Source organism: Peromyscus eremicus, chromosome 1 (genome assembly GCF_949786415.1).
Source record: "Peromyscus eremicus chromosome 1, PerEre_H2_v1, whole genome shotgun sequence".
NCBI classification, from domain to species: Eukaryota; Metazoa; Chordata; class Mammalia; order Rodentia; family Cricetidae; genus Peromyscus; species Peromyscus eremicus.
The window spans coordinates 37231069-37244144 of record NC_081416.1 but is presented as its reverse complement, the minus strand read 5'-3'; the positions used below and the strand labels follow the sequence as shown (position 1 = coordinate 37244144).

At 40.7% G+C, this 13076-nt stretch overlaps 1 protein-coding gene across 1 annotated transcript in view; it reads right to left on the bottom strand.

Moving 5' to 3' along the window:
• Pgm5 (phosphoglucomutase 5) overlaps positions 1–13076 on the bottom strand; it is a 172220-nt gene that overhangs the window by 135519 nt on the left and 23625 nt on the right. The window contains exons 2-3 of the mRNA XM_059259492.1: positions 11929–12091; positions 1845–1991 (exon numbers count right to left, since the gene is read on the bottom strand). Of these exons, the coding sequence (XP_059115475.1) occupies positions 1845–1991; positions 11929–12091 (310 nt within the window). The remainder of the gene's footprint in view (positions 1–1844; positions 1992–11928; positions 12092–13076) is intronic.

The window sequence follows — 13076 nt, the reverse complement described above, 5'->3', positions numbered from 1 at the left end:
CAAGCTGCCAAATAAATATTTCTGTTTATGTTTATATTTATGCGCACAGATTAGTGCTGCTTTCAGTGTTGTCCCCAGTAGCTTCTTCTGCCATGGAAAATAGTTAATGCTAATATAGAACTCATAATTGGTCCAAGTGCTGACAGGTGATTATTGAGTGCTCAGCCCTAAGTAGGACATCTTTATCAATCTTCTCCCCTCTCAAGGTACAGAGATCATCACAGAAGAGGAGATATAAGGATAGAAGAGCTAGAGGATGGGGGGAGCATTGTTAAATACCGTCTTCTATATGTAGCACGGCCATGGTGCTTAGGAACTCATTGCAACTATGGGTACCCACTCAAGATTAAACAAAGAAGATCCACCAGTGTTCCAATGGGGGAGCACCAATTAGACTCAGTGGGTCAAAAACAAACAAGGCCAACAAAACAAAATCAAAACAGAAGAGAACATAAAGATGAGAGAGGGCTGGTATGATGGGGTAAAGAATGGAGTGTGTGGGAGTAGTCAGGGGTGATATGATCAAGATCCATTGTTTACATGTATGAAGATACTGAAGAGTAAATAAATGATACTGCATTTTTTTAAAGTGGGCACTGTTGCTTCTAGTGAATATCATGCAGCTTTCCATAAATTCTCACTACCTGAGCAAATGATCAACTCAAAACTTTTCAAGAAAGACCTGCTATCAGTAGCCCATCACACAGTCTATTTTAAGCTTTCTCTGACTTTAAAAATCATGTGCCTCAGTTGGGAGGGTGAATCTAGAAGAACTTATGAGGAGGAGTGGGGGATGAATATGACCCAAGTGCATTGTATGATTATAAAATTCTTAAAGAATTAATAGTATTATGTTTTTAAAAATCACATGCCCATGATAGTTCATCTTTTTAGTCTAGTTGAATTACTTGTAACATCAGGACACCATTGATGCAAACTGTACCCAAGCTTGTAGAGGCACTAGAAGAATAAAACAGGTTGGTTCTATTGCTCCCTCTATGCCTTCTATACAATTTTAGTTGTATAAAATGGTAAGGTGAATATTCATGGCATGAACGTTGCTAGAGTACTCATAAGAAAATGGTAAAACAACAAATTGTGTTCTTAGTTCTTCCAAAGTTTATTTACTTAACCATGTAAGATAATACTTGTCAAACTCATTCTGGTTGTTTTTCTTTCTTCTTTTCTTTCTTTCTTTCTTTCCTATATATATATATATATATATATATATTGGATGCCACTGTGCCAGGCTTGGCTGTTTAATTCTTGAACCACTTGCCTAAATACACTCAGTAATTACCAAATTCCTTTGTAAAATCTCTGAACACAGTGCTTGGTGTAGAGCAGGCGGTCAACCATGGTGTGTCAAGTTAAGCAGAACTGCATGGCTCAGGCCTGGCCAAGAAACTCTTCCGTCCCACAAGAAGTTTAACAACCCATTGGCTTTTTAGATCTCTTACATTTTCCCACATCTTCACTTTAATTACTTAGAAATTATTCAGTGACAAGTTTTGGCGACCCACAGTTTATTCCATGTATGCTATGATGGAGTCAACCTCTTTCTATGTGAAAAACAATAGTTTGGATAGCGGCGTTTGAAAATGTCAAGATCTAAATACAGAGATTTCTTCGGTTTCTTCCTGCACTGCGTATACTTTCTAACCATTCATCCAGAGCCACTCCTCAGATCTGACTAATTGAGGATTTCCCATGACAATCCTTCCCTACAGAAACCACTGATCACCAACAAGGACTGCTGCAGCCTCATGCATCCTACACTCCACCATACACACCCCTCTTGGAAAGCTGTCCCACTCATGGGACACTTCTTCATCATCCGTTACCTCTGAATGGTTTGAACTTGTTCTCCAGGTCAAATTCTTGTCTTCCTAGTCGAGATAGGTCGATTCGAAGATCAGGACATATGGCATACTCCTCAATTGTTTTGCTGATCTGGTAGATTTTATCTGAGACAGCATCTGGTGCAGGACCTAAAATGTGACAGCCAAAATGTGTTTATTTTAAAGCCAATGTTCTCTGAATGTCAATCAGAGAAACAGGACTGACCTCCTGTACTAGAGAGGAGGATTCATCAGGTCTCTACACAATGAACAAAGATGCACAGTCCCACGGACCAGACATTCCCAGCTTGGAGTCACTCACTGCAGAGGATATTTGATCAGCCCTGCCTGCTCTGTGTAGACTAACAACCCACATGTTTGTTTTAATCTACTTCTAAGTAATGATACATATACTCTAAAAATAGTTTTACACCTGCTGGGGAGACCCGGTTATGCAATTAGCTTTATTCGGGATATGACACACAAACAGGATATGCATTTGACAGAAGTGAGGGCTTCCAGATTTAAACCACAGTTCCCCAAGTGCACCTTAAAAAAAATGATTTCTCCTTCTCACTATTGCCTCATTGATATGTGAGCTTTTCCAGGTAAATTATTTTTTCCAGTTTACACTCTCTAGCACAGCTAAGTTTTAAAATGACGGATAACTAAAAATGCTCGATACATTTCCTCAGAAGATCAAATTGGCAACAGTGATGGAGAAAGAGATTTTAAATGAGTTGAGTATGAAATCAGTACTTGGTTTCCTCCTCTTTTTAAACACATGTATCTTCACACAAGGCTTAGGTGGTTTTTGTTTGGTCTTGGAGAAGGTAGGAATTGAATAAGTATACTTCATGGCCTTAAATATAAAAAACAGCTAGATAGTTCTGAGTGAGAATCCCAGTGGCTGACTATATTATAACTTCCTACTGAACAGAAATTGTTTCTAGATTTGTCTCATCCCCCACTCCATAGAGATGCACTATCCAATACAATGACCATCCACCATATTTAGCTACTGAGTACCTGAAATGTCACTAGTCAAACTGAAATTATGAATTGCTACAATTATAAAATGCATACCAAAATTTTAATGTACATAGTACAAATTTAATGTACATGGTACAAACAACCATGTAACAAGTTATATTAACACTTTATATTTATATATTGAAATATTTGAATATAGTATGCTAAATAAATTATATTACCTAGACATTCTCTTTTACATTTTTAATACCGCTATTAGAAAAATTTTACATTATATATATGGGTCATAACACATTTGTATTGAACAAAGCTACCTTCTTAGAATAAGAAGCAATGTTTATAAGAAGGAATGGCAATAGCCCCACTCCAGCAGTAGGGCAGAAGACAGCCTGACTGGTTACATCAACACACAGAAGGGCCTGGGTGATAGGTTAGTCAGTAATGTGCTTTGCCATACAACCATGAGGACCTGCGCTTGGATCCTCAGCACTCACATAATATAAAAAGCCAGACATGGCAATTCATGCCTATAACCCTGGTGCTAGATGACATGGGCAGGAAAATAGAATTCTGGCAGTTCACTGGCCAGCTAGTCTAGCCAAGGAGTGAGAGAGACCTTGTCTCAAAAGAAAAGGTGGGCAGTGACAGAGGAAGCCACCTGATGTCCATCTCTGGCCTTCATGCATGCACATAACTACACGTACATACATATGTAACTATGTACACACACACACACACACACACACACACACACACACACACAGAAATGCATAGAGCCTTTTTCCTTTACTCCTTGACATTTTAAAATATTTTTAAATTATTTATTTTTATTGTTATTTTTAAGTGTGTGTGTGTGTGTGTGTGTGTGTGTGTGTGTGTGTGTGTGTATAAGCATATGAGTGCAGGTGTCCACAGAGGCCAGGGGGATTAGATACACTGGAGCTGGAGTTACAGGCAATTGTAAATCATGTGATGTGGGTGCTGGGAATCAAACTTGGCTCCTGTAGAAGGGCAATGCATGACGTCCTTAACCATTGAACCATCTTCCTAGCCCTCCTTACCATTTTTTGCCCTTCACAAAACTTAAAAAAATAAAGAATCTTGTTTTGTATTTGCATTTTAGGTTTGCCAGATTAAAGAGAGTTTTACACACACACACACACACACACACACACACACACACGCATGCACGCACGCACACATGCGTACACGCACATTTAGGTGCCATATTACATTATTTGGTTATGTATTGTTGTGGGAGATTTGTTCACTCTGTCCCCTGAAACTGCCGATAAACTGAACTTTGAGTTAGAGGACCGAGTCCATGCTCAGCTGACCATAATAAACCATGGAGTTTTTTGGGGGACTCAGATGGGGAGAGAGGGACACAGGAAGGAAGGAGGTGGGGCTTAGGAGTTTCGTAGACCTTTTTGGATCTTGAGAAAGCAGAGAGGAGGGTCTACTAGGCTTTTCTCCATCTCTTTTTGGATCTACCACGTTCATAGCCTACTATCTGACTCCCGAGTTTTAATTAATAATAGAATAATTTAGACAATCATTACAGTGTCTATCGCTTTTATGAAGTCTGAAGTCTAACACCAAAGCACACTGGTTTCTAAAACTAAAGTAAAGTAGCAGGTTACATAATAGCACCCATGCTGATACCCTCAGAATCGGGCAGAACTTAGCCAAGTACAACAACACATATGTAGAGAGATGTCATACTAAACCTCCTCATTTCGCCAGGCGGTGGTGGCGCACGCCTTTAATCCCAGCTCTCGGGAGGCAGAGCCAGGCAGATCTCTGTGAGTTTGAGGCCAGCCTGGGTTACAGAGAGAGTTCCTGGAAAGGCTCCAAAGCTACACAGAGAAACCCTGTCTGGGGAAAAAAAAAAACCCAAAAACATAAAACCCCTTATTTCACAGACTAGCTGAAACCATCCCAATGTTTACAAACGCTCCATCCCCATGACTCACCTCTTCATTATTATCATCACTGCCTAGCAGTGTCACCACTGTTACTGCTCCTTTAAATCCTTTGGAAAATGTTACACTCGAGCTCCTGCAGTTCACGAAGTCCTTATCATCCATCTGCCTGATCTGAACCCACCCTGTGCTCTTACTTGGCACCTTTCATCACCTGATTAATCCCAGAATATCAGCCCAATTCTAGCTGTATTGGTTTCTTGTCACAGACAGAACTCTGGGGTCTTCATGTGAGCCAATGTATATGAAAACTTATATATAACACATTAGATATGTTACATGGAGCTTTATACTCAAAGAGACAAATAAAGTATTATCACCCTCCTCAAATGGAGAAGCTGAAGTCAGAAAGCATGATGTGTCTTTGTTTGTCTGTCTGTTTGTTTGTTTTAAGATTTTTTTATTTTATGTGTGTGGATATTTTACCTTCATGTATATCTATGCACCACCTAAGTGCAGTGCCCACAGAGGCCAGAAGAGGGCATCAGATCCCCCTGGAACTAGGTTAGAGCCCAGACCATTGTTAGCTGCCATGTGGGTTCTGGGAATCAAACCCTAGTCCTAGGACAGAGAAGTCAGCCCTCTTTCCAGGGGCAGGATAGCATGTCTTAACCAAGGCAGCATCTCAAAGATGCCACAGTCTATGCCAGCTTGCCAACACCTCACACCACCCTATGTTTGTGATGCCCTGCCTCTCTCACACGGCCATTTCCCATCTCAGAGCATCAGCAACACCTGCTCTCCCTACCGCCACGCCCAGACTCCCATGCACCGATGGGAGACAGCATGAAATTGTAACCTGGGTTCCCAAAGAACAAAAGTGCTCACTTTGATCTTCACAGTTTCTCAAGATCACTCAACAATTTACCCAGAATACCTTCCACAAAATAATTTCATTTATCTCAAGTTCCCTCTCTATTTCTACCCCCCACTGTCTTAGCAAGAAACTTTTCATCGTACCTTAAATAAATTAACAAACACACAAGGGAAACTATCTCCTACCATTTCCATTCTGCACCCTACAAAGCTTCCTCCACAGCCACTTCTGCCTTCTTCAGAAGTCTTCCCACTTCCTGGACTCTAGGCAGAATATTCGCTCCACAGCAGACTAATCCTGTGACACAGTCAAGCTCTTCTCATCTCACGCCTCTGTTATTTGGCCACTTAGCTATAAGAATTCAACAGATAATGTCCCGGAGGGGGCTGAGCAGGTTACCAGCCTAAAGTGAGGACTGAACACCAGCACTTTTATTGTACTCAAAACATACTTAAAAGGCAACTTGATTCCAAATATTCCCCCACTTCCCTGAGCCTACTAAGTCTAGAGACAAGTTCTAACCACAAGACACATAAGTTTAATGCACAGTCAGAAGAGGCAGATGCCGTAACTTTGGAAGATGGATGCCATGATAAAATACACTCTGAGGATGAAGAAGCTGAATCTCCCCCAGGCCATTAGGAATGTTCATTTCACAAGTGCAGCCAAGACATGCAAGCATGTTAGAAGCTAGGAGTTAGTTAGAATGATAGAAGGATTTTCAATGTAGTGAAGGCTCAGTGATAGGGTCACCCCAAACCCTCTCAGTAAAGCACAACCCCCTGCATTTTCATCTACAGAGTGAGTACATAAATTGCTTTGGCTTGGCTATAGCTAATGTACACCAATGGTTCACATTGGTCCCCTCTGTGTTGGTGCTGATGTGGCAGGACCTTTCGCCTAGAGAAAAGTGGTTAAGCCGATGGAAGTACCATCCTCAGATAAGATTAATGTAGTTCTTATGGGACTCTGGTGAGTTCCTCGGAGAGGCATGTTGTTATTAAAAGAGTAATTCTGGCCCCTGAGACCTTTTGGCTTCCTGTCTCATCATGTGACTGTTCTCTGTTGTAGGTGTGTTACTTTCGTTTATGTTGCATTTGTTTAACTCTGTGAAGCTGTGTTACTGTGCCTGTCTAAAACACCTGATGGTCTAAAAAGAGTTGAACGGCCAATAGCGAGGCAGGAGAGAAAAACAGGTGGGGCTGGCAGGCAGAGAAAATAAAGAGAAGGAGAAATCTGGGAAGAGGAAGAAAAGAGCCAGAGAAGGAGGAGGACATCAGGGGCCAGCCACCCAGCTACACAGCAAGCCATGGAGTAAGAGTGAAATGTTAAAAAAAAAAAAAAAAAAAGGAAAAAGCCCAGAAGCAAAAGGTAGACAGGATAATTTAAGTTAAGAAAAGCTGGCAAGCAACAAGCCAAGCTAAGGCTGGACATGTATAATTAAGAATAAGCCTCCATGTATGATTTATTTGGGAGCTAGGTGGTGAGCCCCCCCAAAGAAAAACAAGCCAAAAAACAAACAACAGTTCCCTTCCTCTTATATGTACTTCCACAATGATGTCACCCATCATCTTGTGATATGCCAGAAATGTCCCACCAGAGATTAAATATATGGGGCTAACTGATCTAAACTTTTAGCCTTCAAATCTGTGAGTTAAATGAAACTCCTCTCTTTATATACCACTCGGTCTTAGGTGTTCTGTAATGGTAACATAATTAAACGATTACAAAAATCATATTTTTCTCCCCTCATGCCTCACAGAACATCACAAAGGCAACTGAGACACTCATAAGATATGAAGTAGGGTTGGTGTGGTGGTTCAGCAGGTAAAGTGCTTGCTGCCAAGCCAGACAATCTGTTTGATTCCTGGAACCCACATGATAGAATGAAAAAACTGACTTCCACACATTGTTCTCTGACTTCCAAACACGATGCCCCCACTACACACAAACACACCACAAATACACATACACACACACCACAAATACACACACACACACCCCACAAATACACACACACCACAAATACACATACACACACACCACAAATATACATACACACACACCACAAATACACAAATACACACACATCACAAATACACATAGACACCACAAATACACTCACACACACCACAAATACACACACACCACAAATACACACACACCACAAATACACATACACCCACACCACAAATATACATACACACACACCACAAATACACATATACACACACCACAAATACACATACACACACCACAAATATACTTACACACACACCACAAATACACACACACAAATACATACACACACACACATACATAAAATAAACAAATCAATGTAAATACATTTTTAAGATATGAAATTAGATGCTGATTTAGAATGCCTGTTTGAAATTCATTATTCACTTGACAGCTTATATATCCTATTTCTTTACAAAATAGAAAACTCTGATTTCTGGTGTTATCAGTGTACAAAAATCTCAGAAACTTCATATTTCATCTGAAATCTTCCAAAGCTGCTGCAGAACTGGACGTAGGCTGTGGGGGAGCTTTTCTGAGTGAGACAGCACAGCTTTAAGCTAGCTTTCAGAGACAGGGCATTTGTTGGATGTGGTAACACACATGTTTAATCTCAGCACTTAGGCGGCAGAGGTCAACCTGGTCTACACAGTGAGTTCCAGGCCAGCCAGAGTACATAGTGAGATCCTGTCTCATAATGGAGGGGGTGGCGAGATGGGGAACTTAGGTAATTTAGTTTTTGCTTTGTTTTTTTTTTAAATAAATTTCATTATGTATATTTGAAGTTTACAACATAATTTTGTGGAATATATAGAGAAATAAAGTAAGGTCTGGGTAGATAGCTCAGCTGGTAAAGGGCTCACCATCTAAGCATAAGGACCCCAGAGCAAAAAAAAAAAAAAGAAATGAAGGAAGGAAAGGAGGGAGGGAGGGAGGGAGGGAGGGAGGGATGGGATGTTGTGACATGAATTTGTAATCCCAGCAGACAGAGACAGGGGGATCCCTGGGGCTCACTGGTCAGCCAGTCTAGCCTACATGGCAAATTTCAAGTCAGTAAAACAACCCTGTCTTTTAAAAAAGAAATGACCCTAAAGGTTGACCTCTGGCCTCTACATGCACACACATGCACACACACATACAGAATAAAATGGTTACTATGATAGAACAAATTAACTTATTTATCATAACACAAGCAGTTTTTTGTAGCAAAGCAAGTAAGGTAAAACTGAACGAAGTCATGAATATACTGCAATTCAATCATCCATAACACTCATCCTGTACATTGTATCCCTAGAGTTGTTCATCCAACATGTCTGCTTCGTTGTATCCTCTGACCTCTATTTCCCCATTTCCCTCCCCTTGGCCTCACCAACAATGACAAGTGTCGTTTTACTCTCCTTCTCTGTATAGCTGATGATCGTTGATTCCACCTGTAAGTAAACTCACACTTATTTCACTTAGCAGAATGTCCTCTAGGTCCACCCATGTTGCGACAAATGACATCCTTTTCTAAGGCTAAGTGATATCCCATCATGTGAGTATCACTTTCTTCATCTGTTCATCTATTAACAGATAGCCGGGTTGTTTCTACATCTTAGCTACTGTGGACAATGCTACAAAGAAAATGGAAGTGCAGATTTCTTCACAATATAGTGACCCAACATTGTGGTGTTTAGAGGCAGAAGAGGCATGGCTTGCTCATATGAATTTCCGTTTTTCCTCCATAACGTTTTTCCTTAGTGGTTGTACCAGTCTATGTCCTAGTCGACTGTGCTAGGCTTCTCTTTCTCCGTATCCTCTCAAACATTCATCTCTTGCTATTTCATAGTCGCCATCCTATCAAGTATCAGGTGATAGCCCATATATTTCTTGAATTTGTTATTGTATTGTCTAATGTGTTCTCCCTAAAGAATGTTCCACATGTCCTGGGGAAGGACATACACCCTGCTGCCGTGAGAGAACAAGTTCTACCCATGCCTGCAAAGTCCATTTGGTGCAAAGTGCAGTTCAAATCCCAGATTTCCTTGAAAACTTTCTGTCTTGTTGATCTACCCATGGTTGAAAATGGGACATTGGAGTTCCCTGCTATTGTTCTCCTGATGTCCATTTCTTCCTTCCTATCCATTAAGATTTGCTTTACAGATTCAGGAGCCTCAGCACTGAGTACATAGATATATAACTCTATGGCCTCTGAGTGAACTGATCCCTTTATCATTACACAACGACCTTCTTTTGACCTTATAATACTTATTTAACTGGAGTTCCATTTTACCTAAGTGTGCCAGCCCTGATCTCCTTTAGTGTCTATCTTCCAGAAATATCTTCTCCTGCCCCTTCCCGTTCCACTTATGTGTTCTCATAAAGCTTCAGAGTCAATTACAGGCAGCAAGGAGATGGCTCTTATCTGTCTGTACCCATTCAGCCACTCTACATAGTTTAATTAAAGATATCAGTCCATTTACATTCTGGGGCATTACTCATAATTACTCACCCCTGCCACTTAGCTGACTGTCCTCTGTTGTTTGCTAGGCTCTTTGTTACTGTCTTTCACTTTTTGGGTCTACTTTTGTGGCTTGGTTATTTCCTGTACTATTAAGCTTTGATTACTTCTTCAGGTGTAGACATGCTCTAGCTTTTCCTTGTAATTAGTGTGTGTGTGTATGTGTGTGTGTGTGTGTGTGTGTGTGTGTGTGTGTTTAACATTCAACATGAATTGTTTATGAATGGTTTATTTTTTAAATAATGTGCAGAATGGCTACAGAAAAAGAACAATAATAAAGTCTTCTTCATAATGTTCTGTTATACTGTTTTGCCTGGGGTCAGGAATAACTCACAATAATAACTGGCTTTTACTAAAATTCAGCTTGTGATCTCATAAGCAAACATATTTGATATTCTAGATTAAAAGATACTGAAGGGTCTTAGCAAACAAATGTACAGTTCTGAGATGCATCTTTTTTTCTTAATGAAATAGCTGTAAATAACACTTTGACAATCATTGGGAAGAAAGGTGACTAGAGATTAAGTTTCAAATGGTGTTAGAGGATTAGTGTTATTTTCGTTAGATCTGTGTGATGATTAATCACTATTGTCAGCTTGACCTAGGAGACACACCTTTTTTTTTTTTTTTTTTTTTGGTTTTTCGAGACAGGGTTTCTCTGTGTAGCTTTGTGCCTTTCCTGGAACTCACTTGGTAGCCCAGGCTGGCCTCGAACTCACAGAGATCCGCCTGGCTCTGCCTCCCGAGTGCTGGGATTAAAGGCGTGCGCCACCACCGCCCGGCGGAGACACACCTCTTGAGGTTGTTTCTACAGAGGTTTAGTTGAGGAGGGAAGGCTCACCCCGAGTGTGGGTGGCACCATTCTGTGGGCTGCATAAAAACGGAGATTGAAGCCAACTAGGCACCAGCTTTTCCTCCCTTCCCCTGCTTTTTCTCTCCCCTGCACACCTTCCCTTCCATGGTGGACTGTGTCCCCTCAAACTGTGAGCCAACACAAGCCCACCCTCCCTCAAGTTGCTTCACATCAGGAGTTCATCACCAGAAGAAAAGCAAGTAGCCCGGTGGCATGTTACTCTAGTTGTGTGGGAATATGTCTTTCTTTAAAAATGAGCACAAAAATATCTAGGTATGGAATGTCTTCATGCTGAATTGTGCCTTAAAATACCCCAGGGGTTAAAATGATTACCAAAATGGGGAAAACACAGTAATGGATACCTGGAGTGTATTTATTATCTCCCTACTTTTCTGTACATTCTGTTTTTTAAAGAAATTCATCTCACTGTTCACTAGGACTCCAGACTGTACATTTCTATACATTTAAGAACAAAGTAAATATATATGTAGCGAGAGAAATTCTACACTGAGATCAGACTTAGGCTACATTTGTCTGTCTCTAAGTTACTTTTGGAAGGTCACTTTTGGAAGTTACTTCCAGAGTAACTCAGTCTCCTGGAGCTTCCATTTGTTTCTTCACAAAATAAGAGAGAGATTTTAAATGGCCTTTGGGGTAAGTTCTAACTTTAAAATCCAGAGTCCTCTTGTATCAGTTAAGTATCAACTATCCAGTCTTTCACTTGGCTGAAGCATGCAGGAGATCAATAGACCAGTCCTGAGCATCTGAGGGACCATCTGTTACTTCCTTGGGATCACATCACCTTGGGCTCCTCACCAAATTTTCTGAGCTGATTCCTCTCCACTTTGCCCACTTATCATCATAGAGTACAATAATGCATGAGGAAAAAAATCAGGTAAGGCGTATTTGGAACCACATACCTCCATTAGCAACATTAAACTTCACTCCAAACTCTCCCCCTGGCCCTCCAGGACAGTGGCTGGCCGTGAGGATGATTCCACCAGCTGCCTTGATCTTCCTGATAATGCAGGAGACTGCAGGTGTCGACAAGATGCCATTCTGCCCGATAATCAGTCGTCCGATCTAAACCGTCCAGAAAAAAAAAAAAAATCAATGCAAGCTACACAGAACTGAAGGCATTCCAGCAGGAAAGTACGCCATGCTTTGCTAAGAGGTACCCCATCTTCTATCCAAAGAAACTGAGCAGGTTTTATGTTAGGAAAGCCAAATAAAAGGAATTCTAGCATTGTGTTCCCTACCCAAAGTCTCCAAGCCCATTCGGGCTGCTCATATCTTGTTTTCCACCAGTAATTGTTAAGTTCCTAAGGAGTACTGATCTCTGGTGTTTGAAATATCTACTTTTGATGACCAACAGGTTTGCTGAGCTCACATTAATTCTTAGTTTGGTTCTGACTCAGAAACTGTAATGACGAAGGTGTTAGAAATGACAAGGAAGAAGAAAGGGACTCCTTCCTACTTCTGCTTCTTCTGTGTGGTACCTTAACCTTGATTGCCACATTGATGGGATTTAGAATCACCATGGAAACAAATCTCCAGGCATGTCTTGAGGGATGATCTAAATTAGGTGAGCTGAGGGAGGAAGACCTGCCTTAAATGTCTGTACTATTCTATGGGTCATGGTCTTTAGCCAGATAAAAAGAAGAAAGCCAACCGAGCAGAATAATGCATAGCTGTCTGCCTCCTGACTGCACATTCGATGTGACCAGTCACATCCCACTCTTGATGTCACGCCTTTGGGTTTCTACTCCAGTGTGAGAGATAGAAACCATGACAGCCCTATGAAATGCAGTACTCACAATCCCTACCTTGAATGGTTTTCTATTTATCCTGATAACATTTCCTGTGTTGTATATTATCACCTAATACTTCCCATATTATCTATTTACCCACTGTGTATAACCCTCAAGAACTATTTATTTCACTGTTTCTAAATAACCTAGCACAAACCTGCCAATCAGCAAGTGTGTAAGACAATATCTGTGAATTTGGTAATATTAAAATTAATGAACAAGTTCTGTATGAAAAATACATTGGGAAAGGGGAAGAT